This window comes from Pongo abelii, chromosome 1 (genome assembly GCF_028885655.2).
Source record: "Pongo abelii isolate AG06213 chromosome 1, NHGRI_mPonAbe1-v2.0_pri, whole genome shotgun sequence".
In the NCBI taxonomy this organism is placed as follows: domain Eukaryota; kingdom Metazoa; phylum Chordata; class Mammalia; order Primates; family Hominidae; genus Pongo; species Pongo abelii.
The window spans coordinates 169,592,088-169,605,615 of NC_071985.2; the positions used below are offsets into that span (position 1 = coordinate 169,592,088).

At 34.1% G+C, this 13,528-nt stretch overlaps 1 protein-coding gene and 1 non-coding gene across 4 annotated transcripts in view; one reads left to right on the plus strand and one right to left on the minus strand.

Annotated features, from left to right (window-relative positions):
- EFCAB7 (EF-hand calcium binding domain 7) overlaps nucleotides 1–13,528 on the minus strand; it is a 55,602-nt gene that overhangs the window by 32,712 nt on the left and 9,362 nt on the right. For all 3 annotated transcript variants that reach the window (XM_024249463.3, XM_054554488.2, XM_054554481.2), the window contains exons 4-7: nucleotides 13,370–13,456; nucleotides 12,465–12,660; nucleotides 11,901–12,022; nucleotides 39–180 (exon numbers count right to left, since the gene is read on the minus strand). In XM_024249463.3, the coding sequence (XP_024105231.2) occupies nucleotides 39–180; nucleotides 11,901–12,022; nucleotides 12,465–12,660; nucleotides 13,370–13,456 (547 nt within the window). The remainder of the gene's footprint in view (nucleotides 1–38; nucleotides 181–11,900; nucleotides 12,023–12,464; nucleotides 12,661–13,369; nucleotides 13,457–13,528) is intronic.
- Nucleotides 9,338–9,397, plus strand: LOC112131260 (U7 small nuclear RNA). The gene has a single exon (XR_002913362.2). It is a non-coding gene; the product is annotated as a U7 small nuclear RNA (small nuclear RNA).

The following is a 13,528-nucleotide window of genomic DNA, read 5'->3' on the forward strand; positions in this document are numbered from 1 at the left end:
ATTGACATTTTAAAAATATACAAAAAACTTAAACTTGCCTTCAACTTGACTCAGGTTTAATGGCTTAATTGTTAGATAAACCATGGACCTCTGAGCTATTTGCATCCTGTACTGATGACCAATGATTTCACCATCTTCTTCTAAGAAGAAGCAACCTTTTGATTGCATGTGTTGCCAGTCCTGAAATGAAGGAAAAATTATTTCAAACAATATTTATTAAATGTTTCCAGTATGCATAGTAATGAGGAGAAAACACAGGGGGATATAAAAGAAATGTCAAATATAATCACTGCTCTCCAGGAATGTGCAACATAGGAGGTAAAAAACAGACATAACAAAATCCTATTATACGCAGGGCATGGTGGCTCACACCTGTAATCCCAGCACTTTGGGAGGCCAACGTGGGCGGATCACCTGACCAACATGGAGAAACCCTGTCTCTACTAAAAATACAAAATTAGCCAGGCGTGGTGGTACATGCCTGTAATCCCAGCTACTCAGGAGGCTGAGGCAGGAGAACTGCGTGAACCTGGGAGTCAGAGGATGCAGTGAGCCGAGATCGCGCCATTGTACTCCAGCTTGGGCAACAAGAGTGAAACTCCGTCTCAAAAAAATCCAATTATAATTGGCAGTAATATATGGTTAACACAAAAAGATAATTATACATGCAAAAGAATTTACTATAATCTAAGTTCCTAAAATAGTGCCTAACACATTGGCTCAACAAATATTTACTGTCTAACTGATTGGGGTTGGGGGACTGATGTAAACTGAATGTGCAACTGATGAACTATATCATGAAGAATAGATAGTATTTCAATAATGAAAAGTTAGGAAAAGATATAAGGTAAAGAAGAAGTAAGAAAAATAAAGTTGGCCGGGCGCGGTGGCTCACATCTGTAATCCCAGCACTTTGGGAGGTTGAGGTGGGCAGATCATGAGGTCAGGAGTTCAAGACCAGGATGGCCAACATGGTGAAACCCTGTCTCTACTAAAAATACAAAATTTAGCTGGACATGATGATGAGTGCATGTAATTCCAGCTACTTGGGAGGCTGAGGCAGGAGAATCACTTGAACCAGGGAGACAGAGGTTGCAGTCAGCTGAGATCGCACCATTGCACTCTAGCCTGGGCAACAGGGCAAGACTCCGTCTCAAAAAAAAAAAAAAAAAAAGGAAGAAAAGAAAAGAAAAATGAAGTATTGAAGAAAAGTAATAAATAAATATGTTGCTGTAATAGAATGAGATTAGTGCTAGAAGCACAGTAAGAAGGAAGAATTAAGGATTGCTAAAAGAAATATATTGAAAGAAAAAATGACTTTAAATGTAAAAGCAAAATAATTGTTTCAAGTGTAGATAACTAGAAGCATGCTGAATAAAAGTTTCACAGCTGGCCGGGAGCGGTGGCTCACGCCTGTAATCCCAGCCTTTTGGGAGGCCAAGGCGGGTGGATCACAAGGTCAGGAGTTCAAGACCGGCCTGGCCAACATGGTGAAACCCCGTCTTTACTAAAAATACAAAAATTAGCCAGGCATGGTGGCGTGCACCTGTAGTCCCAGCTAGTCAGGAGGCTGAGGCAGGAGAATTGCTTGAATTCCGGAGGCAGAGGTTGCAGTGAGCCGAGATCATGCCACTGCACTCCAGCCTGGGTGACAGAGTGAGACTCTGTCTCAAAAAAAAAAAAAAAGTTTCACAGCTACAGAACAATGCTGATGAATATAAAATATCACTTTTGAGAAAGATTTTTCTATATTGGCTTTACCATTTCTTGGTCTAGCCAAATCCCTTCTTGTCTGAATTAATATATGGGATCTCATAACTAGAAATGAGTAAAACTTGGCCAGCCACGGTGGCTCACACCTGTAACCCCAAGACTTTGGGAGGCCAAGGCGGGTGGATCACTGGAGGTCAGAATTTCAAGACCAGACTGGCCAACATTGGCAAAACCCCATCTCTACTGAAAATACAAAAATAGTTGGGCGTGGTGGCGCACACCTGTAATCCCAGCTACTCCGAAGGCTGAGGCAGGAGAATCGCTTGAACCTGGGAGATGGAGGTTGCAGTGAGCCGTGATCATGCCACTACACTCCAGCCTGGGAGACAGAGTGAGGCTCTGTCTCAAAAAAAAAAAAAAAAAAGAAAAAAAGAAAAGAAAAAAGAAAAGAATAAAACTTGAAAATGGCATCTTGGACACAAAGTAGAAGATTCTTTATTGAAGTTACGAGAAATTGTGTCATTACCATACCTATGTGCAAAAATGCTTTTCACTTTATTAGTAGGCTTGCCTACCTGAAATGTAAGTAAGAATATTTAAATAATAAGTTCAAGGCTTTAATAATATTGATAACTACTGAAAAGGTATATGCTACCTCTATAACATCATAAATGTTTTCTAACTCATTATAGAAAGATTTATTATGGCACTGCAAAGGCAAAAATAATTTACATTGAGATCGGTTTCATGCTCACATTTTTAAAAGAAGACTAAATTATCCTAACATATTTACATCTCATTTTTCTATTTTATGTCATAATTATTTTCATATTTTATCAAAAATCTCTATAATTCTAATGCCCTACTTAGATTTTCATGTAATCCTTTCTAATACTGACCTTATGTAGAAACCTATTTTTTACATTTTAATAAACACTGCTTTATGTTCTGCTTTTAAATTTTAATTTTATATCCAAAATATTTTGCTGTTGAAAATGAATAAAGCTAGAGGACTCAGACTTTCTGATTTCAAAACTTACTACAAAGATATAGTAATCAAAATGGTGTGGTACTAGCATGAAAGCAGACATACAGAACAATAGAATAGAATGGATAGCCCAGAAATAAATCCTTGCCTATGTGGTCAAATGATTTTCAACAAGGGTGCCAAGATCATTCATTGAGGGCAAGGACAGTCTTTTCAACAAATGAGGCTGGGAAAACTGAATATCCATCGCAAAAGAATAAATTTGGGCTCTTATCTTATGCAATACATAAAAATTAACTCAACCTGAAGACCTAAATATGCTAAAATAAAACTCTAAGAAGAAAACATAGGGGGAAAGCTGACGCTGGATCTGGCAATGGTTTCTCGGATATGACAACAAAAGCACAAGCAACAATCAAATAAATTGGAATTCATCAAAATTAAAAACTTTTGTGCCTCAAAGGACACTACCAACAGAATGAAAACGCAATTCATGAAATGGAAGAAATTATTTGCAAATCACATATCCAAAAAGGGATTAATATATAGAGCATATAAAGAACTCCTACAATTCAACAACAAAACAAACCACCAGATTTTTTAAATAGGGAAAGGAATCATCAAATGATCACCTCTCTAAAGAAGATATATAGAAGGCCAATAAGCAAATGAAGAGATGCTCAACATCACTAATCATTAAGGAAAGACAAATCATAACCTCAATGAGATACCACCTTACACCCATTAGGATACCTATTATCAAAAAAACAGAAAATGACAAGTGTTGGTATGTGGAGAAATTGGAACCCTTGTGCATTGTTGATAGGAACATAAAATGCATAAAATGGTGAAGCCATTGTGAATTAATAGTATGGTAATTTCTCAAAAAAGCAAATCTAGAATTCTATATGATCTAGCAATTCCAGCTTCTGGGTATAGAACCAAAAGAATTAAAAGCAGGGACTCAAACAGGTATGTATGCCAATGTTCATAGCATTACTGCTCACAATAGCCAAAAGGTAGAAACAACCCTAATGTCAATTGACAGAAAAACAGATAAACAAAACGTGGTAAATACATGCAAGGGAATATTATTCAGTCTTAAAAAGGAGTAAAATTCTGGCACATGCTATACATGAATGAGTCTTGAAGACATTATGCTAAGTGAAATCAGCCAGACACAAAAGGACAAATACTGTATGATTCCACTTAAATGAGGTACCTAGAGTGGTCAAATTCAGAGAGAGAGAAAGTAGAATGGTGGTTGCCAGGGGCTGTGGGGAGGGGGAAATGGGGAGTCATTGTTTAATGAATAGAGTTCCAGATGAAGAAGTTCTGGAGATGTATGGTGGTGGTATTGATGGTTGTACAACAGTGTGAATGTACTTAGTGATACAGAACTGTATACTTAAAAATGAGTAAAATGGTACATTTTATGTTTTGTATATTTTACCTCAGGAAAAACCATTTTGCTATGCAATATTCAAAATTTCAATTTAAATGGTTCTATGATTAAAAATTGAATTGGGGCCGGGTATGGTGGCTCACTCCTGGAATCCCAGCACTTTGGGAGGCCGAGATGGGCGGATCACTTGAGGTCAGGAGTTCAAGACCAGCCTGGCCAACATGGTGAAACCCCATCTCTACTAAAAATACAAAAATTAGCCGGGTGTGGTGGTGGGCACCTGTAATCTCAGCCTCAGGAGGCTGAGGCAGGAGAATTCCTTGAAACTGGGAGGCGGAGGTTGCAGTGAGCTGGGATCGTGCCATTGCACTCCAGCCTGGGTAACACGGCAAAACTCCATTTCAAAAACAAAAACAAAAACAAAAACAAAAACTTTGAGTTGATATACCATTATTTAGTTAACTATTTCTAATATGTTAGACATTTAGGTCATTTCTAATTTCTTATCACAATATTAACAGAATACTATTTTGTCCAAATGCTTTTCTTCTGATGAATAATTTCCTTGAGAAGAACTTCTAGGCAAAAATGTATGTATATTTTTAAAGCTATTGACATGTGTTCCCATACTGCTTTATAAAACAGTACTGCCAATTTTACAATACCACCAATGGTATATAATGTAATAATTTTACCATTATTTGGTTAGTATTGTTTTATTGTGAAAAAAATTGGGTGATGAGGGATGATTTCATAAGCAAGGTGTGGGTACATAAAGCATTCATTATAGTATTCCATATATTTGTATATGCCTCAAGTATTTCATAGTAAAAATGGTATTGTAGTAACTTTTGCATTAATTTGAATTTCTCTGATGATTAATACCAAGGCTGAACATTTCCCTCATATGTTTATTATTTTTTTATTTTGTATAAATTACCCATTCTCCTATTCTCATAACTCTATTGCAGACTTAGCATTTTTCTTACATATTTTAATAAATTCTTTTGACTATGTTAGATATTACCCACTCTGTGAGTGTTAATGAATGTATTTTCTCTATTTCCTTTTATTTTCATTTTGGTTATTTCTCAATTTATACAAGTTTTCTATTTTTATCTTTATCTTTTCTTTGGAAATTTCTTCTTAAACTGCATTTTAAGATTTTATCATTATAAACTGAACTATACTCAAGCTTTCAGTCAGTCATTAATCACCTGCACTGTCACACCTTTGGGGTATACAAGATATGTGTATTTTTAATTCTAAGAAATTAAGATGTGACCTTAACTTACTGAAATTTATCTTGTTAAGTATATTGCCCATGACAGAAACAAGTCATTATATATGATATTTCAACAACATCCTATGAGGCAGTATGGGGTAGATATGAATTAGTCATTTAAATAAACAGAAAAATTGAGGTAGCCAGAGATTATATGGGTTCAGAGTTTTACAAGGAGTTTGTAGCAATATTAGGTCTAGAGTCCAAGACCTTTGGCCTCTACATTTAGACCATGTTTCTAAAAGAAAATGTACTCAGGGTACGAATTCAAATTTTTTATTATCTGTGATACAATGAGGTTCAAACTTAGGCTTGTGGCAGAAGTTGAAGTTCAACTTTTTTTTTTTTTTTTTTGAGATGGAGTCTCACTCTGTCACCCAGGCTGGAGTGCAGTGGTGCCATCTCAGCCCACTGCCACCTCCACCTCTCAGGTTTAAGCAATTCTCCTGCCTCAGCCTCCCGAGTAGCTGGGATTACAGGGGCCTGCCACCACGCCCAGCTAATTTTTTGTATTTTTAGTAGAGATGGGGTTTCACTATGTTGGCCAGGCTGGTCTCAAACTCCTGACCTCAAGTGATCCGCCCATCTCGGCCTCCCAAAGTGCTGGGATTACAGGCGTGAGCCACTGCGCCTGGCCCAAGTTCAACTATTAATGATGAGTAATGATACACAGACTTTCATTTAGCTTCCCTGTAAACCTCTTGGATGGGCATATATATGAACTAACAACAGATGCTAGCATTACCTCAGACCCAATTGCCCTTAATGTAATCAACATGACCTTGGATGGTGATGACTGGTAAAGAATAGAAATGAAAGAAATGTTATACAGTATTTAGACAAGTTACACTTTGAGACAGTTTGAATTATGATTCTGACATTAAATGGAAAACATTCAAATGCTTTCAATCAGTTTTGATTATAGCATCAGATGGAATTTCATCCAATATATTTTATATTTTTTAAATTTACCTATTTGGAATGGTAAAGGATAATACTTTAGAATTACAGACTTGTAAAAGTAGAAGAAATCTAAAAAGCAATCTAGTCCAGACTTCTCTTTTGAATGACAAAAAAGACTGAAAAATAAAGTGATATATGTGAAAAGCTATAGTTCTCAATTGACTGCAGAACTAGAACCAAAACCTAGGTCTCCTTACTTTCTCTCCAGTGTGTAAGTTATATTCTAAGTTCTGTTCTATTTCACATTTAAATATCTGCAGTGATTTTTAAAAGCCAGTTTTTAAAATAAACTTTATGAATATATCATTACAATAAAGTATGGTGAGGCATTATCAATCAGGATTCCATACATTTAAGTGTTAAGATAAACTTAATTATTTGGTTTTCTTACTTTAAAAATGTAGAATTTAGTAGCTGCAAAATTTCTTAAATTTGTACTGTAATCATCAGCACAGCAGCCCTACCCCCAGCTTTAAAAAAATGGTTAAATTAAGCTTTAAAAGATAATATACTTTGCCTGGTACACTGGTAGTAAACATAATTTGTGCCATTTAGGAAACTCAAAGATTTCGGAAGAATTTTTCAATGTGCTGATGCTACCTCTAGGGCAGTGCCACAGATTAACACGACATGGCTTTATAGAATTTAACTGGGAAACAAGTTAAACATTTTTATTATAAGTCTTTCCTAAGTTCCATGTCTAGAAAATAATGCTATAATAGAAGAGAATTTGTGAGCTTCTTTGGAAAGACAGCCAAACTACATACTATAACATTAAATATGGATTAATATAGCTGGAAAATGGTAGAACAACAGTTATTAAAGTAAGACAAATACCACATTATTTATATCAACCAAACTTCAGTGTAATAAACAGATCAATTTGAATTCTAAATAACTTCACTAGGAGAACTTATAGCTCCTACTGTTCAAAAGGAAACATTCAACTTAAGATCTGCCAGAGTTATTAAACATACAATGCTTATTCAACTTAAAATTTCCTTTCAAGGCTGGGTGCGGTGGCTCACGCCTGTAATCTCAGCACTTTGGGAGGCCGAGGTGGGCAGATCACGAGGTCAGGAGTTCGACTGCCTGGCCAATATGGTGAAACCCTGTCTCTACTAAAACTACAAAAATTAGCCAGGCGTGGTGGTGCACGCCTGTAGTCCCAGCTACTCGGGAGGCTGAGGCAGGAGAATCACTCGAACCCAGGAGGCGGAGGTTGCAGTGAGCCGAGATGGTGCCACTGCACTCCAGCCTGGGCAATAGAGTGAGACTCCATCTCAAAAAAAAAAAAAAAAAAAGAAAAAAAATATCCTTTCAAACAAATAGACTTTCAATCATACAAAGCTGTTTCTCTAGGACCTAGACTAAAATGTTATGAACTAACAGAAAAAATTACTGACAAATTGGCTGGCTCATTCAAATAAATCAATTTGAAAGGATTATAGATTAAGCTGACAGTTTGAGTATTAAGAGAAAAATGAAAGAAGGTTGAGTTTTGAAAATAATTTTAGAATAAGAGTAAGAAATTCCATGTATGATATAATTTTTTGACATTATAATGCAGAAATAAAATAATAGCTTGTAATTCTTATATAGGGCATGAGGTGGTGCTGTATTCTACCAATTCAGGTAAATTCATATAAGTGCAAACTGAACTGTTATTTCCTTTATTTGTCATATACAAATTTTACTTATTTTCATTCATAATAATAAGGAAATGCTGAAAAGCACAAAACCAAATACTAAAGCAAAAAATTCTAGTTATCAAAACAAATGTATCAGTATAGTCACATTTTTCTTAGAACACTGTAGTGAATGAAAATGATTTGTTTTAACATACAAATTCTGTATTATTAAAATTTTCAGTGAGAAAGAATTATTAAGCAGAAGATCTGCCATAGATTTAGTCAGAAGAGGAACTCATCACTACCATTATCATCACTATTGCTTTTTATAAAGATTTCCTATGTCACATACTTATTAGGAAGCTATTTGGTTTGGGGTATGATAAGACAGGTAGGTAACCAGTTGTTGCACTTTTTGTTATTAAATAATTGTAAACTATACATACTTAAAAAATAAAAGGTTAAATAGATAATTTATGAAGGGTAAAATTGATGTGGGCTGAAATCTAATTGACAGATTGAATTGATCAACATTTTGAAAATGTGAGAAACTTATACGAAAATTATTATCTGGAGCTTTCACAAAAAACAGATAATGAACCATTTGGAATTTCAAATGTTTGTATTGCCATATAGAGACATACATATAACATATAAATAGTATACAATGTAGATGCTATATAAGTTTTGACATTTGTAATATATAGGTTGTACAACATATGTGTGTGATGTGTGTGCATATGTTGTACTATATATGTATAAAACATAAATGTAGGCATATTCTAAGAATTTGAATATAGGAAGTATTGCATCTCTGGAGTTTACAACTGATAGTTTGGGGCTTACTCTAATTCTAGACATGACTGGTCTTAGCAAGGAAGGTGAAGCTATTCCTCTCTGAAAGGAAAATTCCTGACATTCCTTGACCATCACAGAACCTAAATAAATGGATAGAATTCAGGATTTTAAAAAGAATAATAATACAGTAACTAAGTATGGCCAATAGAAAGTAATATATGTATAGTACCTGTAAGGATTTTATTTTCCCTTTGTAATTCAAGTCCTTTACCAATTGTGTGGTTTTATGGTTTAAAACATGGCTTACCCTTACCTATCACAACAATTTTCTAATTTCTGAAAAGTCCCTCCTTCTCTGTCCCAATTCCATACTTTTCTGTTCCACATGAAGTTGAGATACCTGAACTTGTTTAAAATAAATTTAAAGTATCTGGAAAATTAATTTAACAATCCTTTCAGTAATTTATTCTGTACATTCACAACCAAGTGCTTTTCAGAATGGTTATAAAACCTCAGGAATATATGAAATTTATGAAATAAAAAAAGAAAACTTCAAGTATTACAGTTCTTTTAGAATTTGTCTAGCAGGTTCTCTGTTTTTCCAGAAAACCCCCCCAGGAAGAAACAAGACTTAAAGAAAAATGTGGCCAGGCGTGGTGGCTCACATCTGTAATCCCAGCACTTTGAGGGGCCGAGGCAGACGGATCACTTGAGGTCAGGAGCTCAAGACCAGCCTGGCCAACATGGTGAAATCTCGTCTCTACTAAACACACAAAAATTATCCAGGGATGGTGACATGCACCTGTAATGCCAGCTACTTGCGTGGCTGAGGGAGGAGAATCACTTGAACCTGGAAGCCTGGAGGTTGCAGTGAGCCAAGATCCCACCTGCATTCCAGCCTGGGTGACAGAGTGAAACTCTTGTCTTAAAAAAAATGCATAAATAAATAAAGAAAAGAAAAGAAAAATGTAAACAAAGAACTGAATGCTGCTGAATAACAAAAGGGTCACTTACTTAAAAAAATAATAATTTCAGCTCATCTAAGAAACAGATAGCAAGCAACAGTGGACAATATCAAGATCAGAAACAGGATACTAAAAGGTAAGATATACAGAGCTATCAATTATTTCCAAAAGACATTACATTTTATATGAAACTCACAGAATTAAAAAGTTGACAGTATGCCCTTTTCTTTTAATCGTTAAATTATCTTAGTACCTTTTACCTAATTCCCAATTATCATCCACACCATTCGCTGCTCTTGACTTACATACAAAACTTTAGTCTCTTTGTTAAATAATCATTACGACTTACAGACTAATTTTGGCATTTTTCTATTACACCTGCCCCTACCTTATTACATTAAGTACTATCCTAGGCCAAGTTATCATCACTTTATATTTGGAAAACTCTATCAGCCTCTTAGATGGTGTCTCTGAGGTCTCTATATATAACACAACAGTAGATTAACTTTTCTTAAACTATACTTTAATCATGTCATTTCCTTACAAGCATCCAGTTATTTCTTAGTTCTATAATAATATTAATACTAGTATTTATTAATGTCCTTTGTATATAATAAATAGTATTAACATTATTAACACTATTCTTTATTAATGTCCTTGGCATTGTGCTAAATGCTTTACATATGTTTACATATGATTTAAATCTTTCCAAAGCACACTAAATATAATTACTCCCTATTTATGGGTAAGAAAACTGAAACTCTGAAGGGCTGCTGACATATTCACCCAAGGTCACACAGTTATTAAGTGATAAAGCTAAGATTCAAGCCCAGGTAGATCTCTACCCAAAACTCTAGATCACTAATCTAATCAACATCTAGAACACTGGCAGACAGTAGTCATTCAATAAATATTTGTTGAATAAATGAATGAATAAATACTATGCTATAGTGTAGCATATACCAAGGTAGTCCTTGGTATACTGTTAATAGTCAAATGAAAATTTCTATTTTTAAATTCAAGCTCATATTTTACACTAAGCAAAATAACTGGCACACATTACATGCTTAGTGAATATTTGTTGAATTGAACTAAATTTTAAAAATTATATTGGTATGGGCCCAACTAATGACACAGAGGAAAAGTCTTACTATAACTTAACATAATCCACATTAATATTTATTTATATCTCTCTTTACAGTGGCTAAAATTACATTTATTTGTGCTTTTGAATCAGGTAAACCATAATTATTTAACTAAGTTAATTTTACTAAGAATTAATTTAGTTGCAAAATACAAAAAGGTTCCATTGGTGGAAAATAATATTGTTGGAACACTAAATATTGTGTATGAACATGTTGGACATGCACATCAAATTGCTTAGGGTGTACAGATTCCTAAACAGTCTGAACAAAATTCCTTAGAGATAATGTTTTAAAATTTTAATATAGAACAAATGTCACTGTCTAGCAATTTAAAGATATAAGGGACTTCAGAGTTCAATAACAAATACAGAGTTGTTATTTGAAACAAAAATGTGGCTCTTGAGAACAATCAGTTCAGCTTTCTAACAGCAGTTATAGTATGTGGTCATAACCATTTTTTCCCCTTTTACAGAGGTCTCTAGGTGCACATATTTAATGTATCCTAGCAGTTTCCAGTTAATGTTTTATATTTCTGTAGCTATTATTTTCTGTTGAAAGAAAACTAGTAAAGGTTGAGTCTAGAAAGGGAAAACAAAGAAAGAAGATCAATATTAACACTCTACAAATATTGACTTAGCTAAGTGACTTTGTTGTCATTCTCTCACAGGAATTGAAAGTAAATGAATGATTTATTTATAAGAAACACCTATGGTGAATATTTGTTAAACAAAACAAAAAATTTGCTTGCCAAAGTATATAACTTGATAATCTACTCATCAAGTTATAAAACTTGAGTGTTAACATTTTCAAACTGAAGACTTTATAATAATATTCATCATTTTTAATTTGAAAGTATTACACTAGCTTACAAGTAGAAATTACACAGAAAAACCTCAAATTACTTCATAAACTTTACTGGTTCCCTGTAGACACTGCACAGTTATTAATAAACTTAATGTCAAATTTTTTTCAGAAAAAGTCATCTCTGTTAACTTAAAATACTATACCTTTACTAAATTTGGCTCTGTTAACTTTGAGTTTCGGTTACCATTAGCCCCCATGGTAACTGTGAAGGAAACAGATGTTTTGAACTTCCTGGTTGCTGACAGTAAAGAACTCCTGGTGTCACCTGCAACAAGTAATGATTATTTGGTCTCATATTATGAAAAGTTGTCAATGGGAGTTTTTTCCACAGTGCAGTATAAAAGATCTACTGTATTACTTTGACTCTCTTTGTTCTCCCTATTGAAATAAAGTCAGAAGTTTTATATTTAACAGGCTTTAATCATCCCTAATTTATGGGCTTCTAATAAGAAATCTTATTTCAATATGTCACCTTTCAGTCTGAAATTTTAGTTTTAATAGCATATAATGAGCAGAGCTAAGTCAAGTTCCATAATAAAATTTTACTTCAATAGATTTTTACAGCTAAAAGAGTCTAGAAATAGTAGCTAACAAAAGTTAAGATTCTCATTTGTTTTATCACTGATAAGCTGAAATGGAAGGAAAAATTTATCTGAATATGACTCTTCATTTCTGATCAAGAAATTCTTAGGGTTAAAAATAAATACCTTTATTTGAGAATGTTTCTGGATCAGTTTTTCTGATGATTTTAGGTGATGGTTTTGGTACTGGTGATGGGTCCCTTTCAAGGGACTCTTCGATGTGGTTTCCAAACTGGTGACGCATCAATTTACTGTCAACCTCTAGTTTTTCTAGTGTAGTCTTGAGACATTGCTCGTTGGTTGTCATATATAATTTACAAAACTACAGGAAAAAAAAAGTCCAGTGGGTAAAACATTCAATCATACATTGGGGAAGAGGAGAAAGCAAATGCACATTAGTAGGCAAGGAATAGACTGATAGATGGAATATATTTCCTATTGATGGTTACGCATTTTATTTTTTTGAATCAGATTGACCAGCCTCAAGTGACCTAGTGAAATGTAGCCGTGATTCAATGAGGTCATACTCTGAGTGAAAATAAAATGTTACACAAGGAGAGGTGATTTATTATTATTTTTTTTACAAGATGTGTAGACTTGCATTTGTTCAAAATAATTTTTATGATTCTTCCACCCCAGAAAAGGTACATTTCTGAGTAGAGTCTCTATGTTTATGTGTGTATCTGTCCGTGTGTGTGAGCACACGTTTTTTTAACTTGGTTATATTATTTTTAATGTAGTCATCAGATTGCAATTATGGGACTGGAAAAATTAAATTTCATGCACAATATTTAAGGATGTCATTGCCAATATTAAAAAGATGCATCCCTTTAAAAATAATTTGCTGACATGTTAGTTGACATGTTAACTGATTTAATTGTTTCACAATGTATACATATATCAAAACATTGCATGTACACTGTAAATATATACAATTCTTATTTGTCAATTATACCTTAATAAAGCTGGGGAAAAATAAAAACACTTTTCCAATACAGTATGTAAATTTACATCAATGTGAGCTTATGTACCTTGATGTAGTCAAATTTGCCATCAGCATTTACATCAGCCAGATTTATTATGGCATTTACTTCTTCTCGAGTCATCTTCTCACCTCTCTGAAAAAAAAAAACAAGATTTATTTTAAAGCAACATGATTACTACTTTGTTATTCATGGGGATAGTGGAAG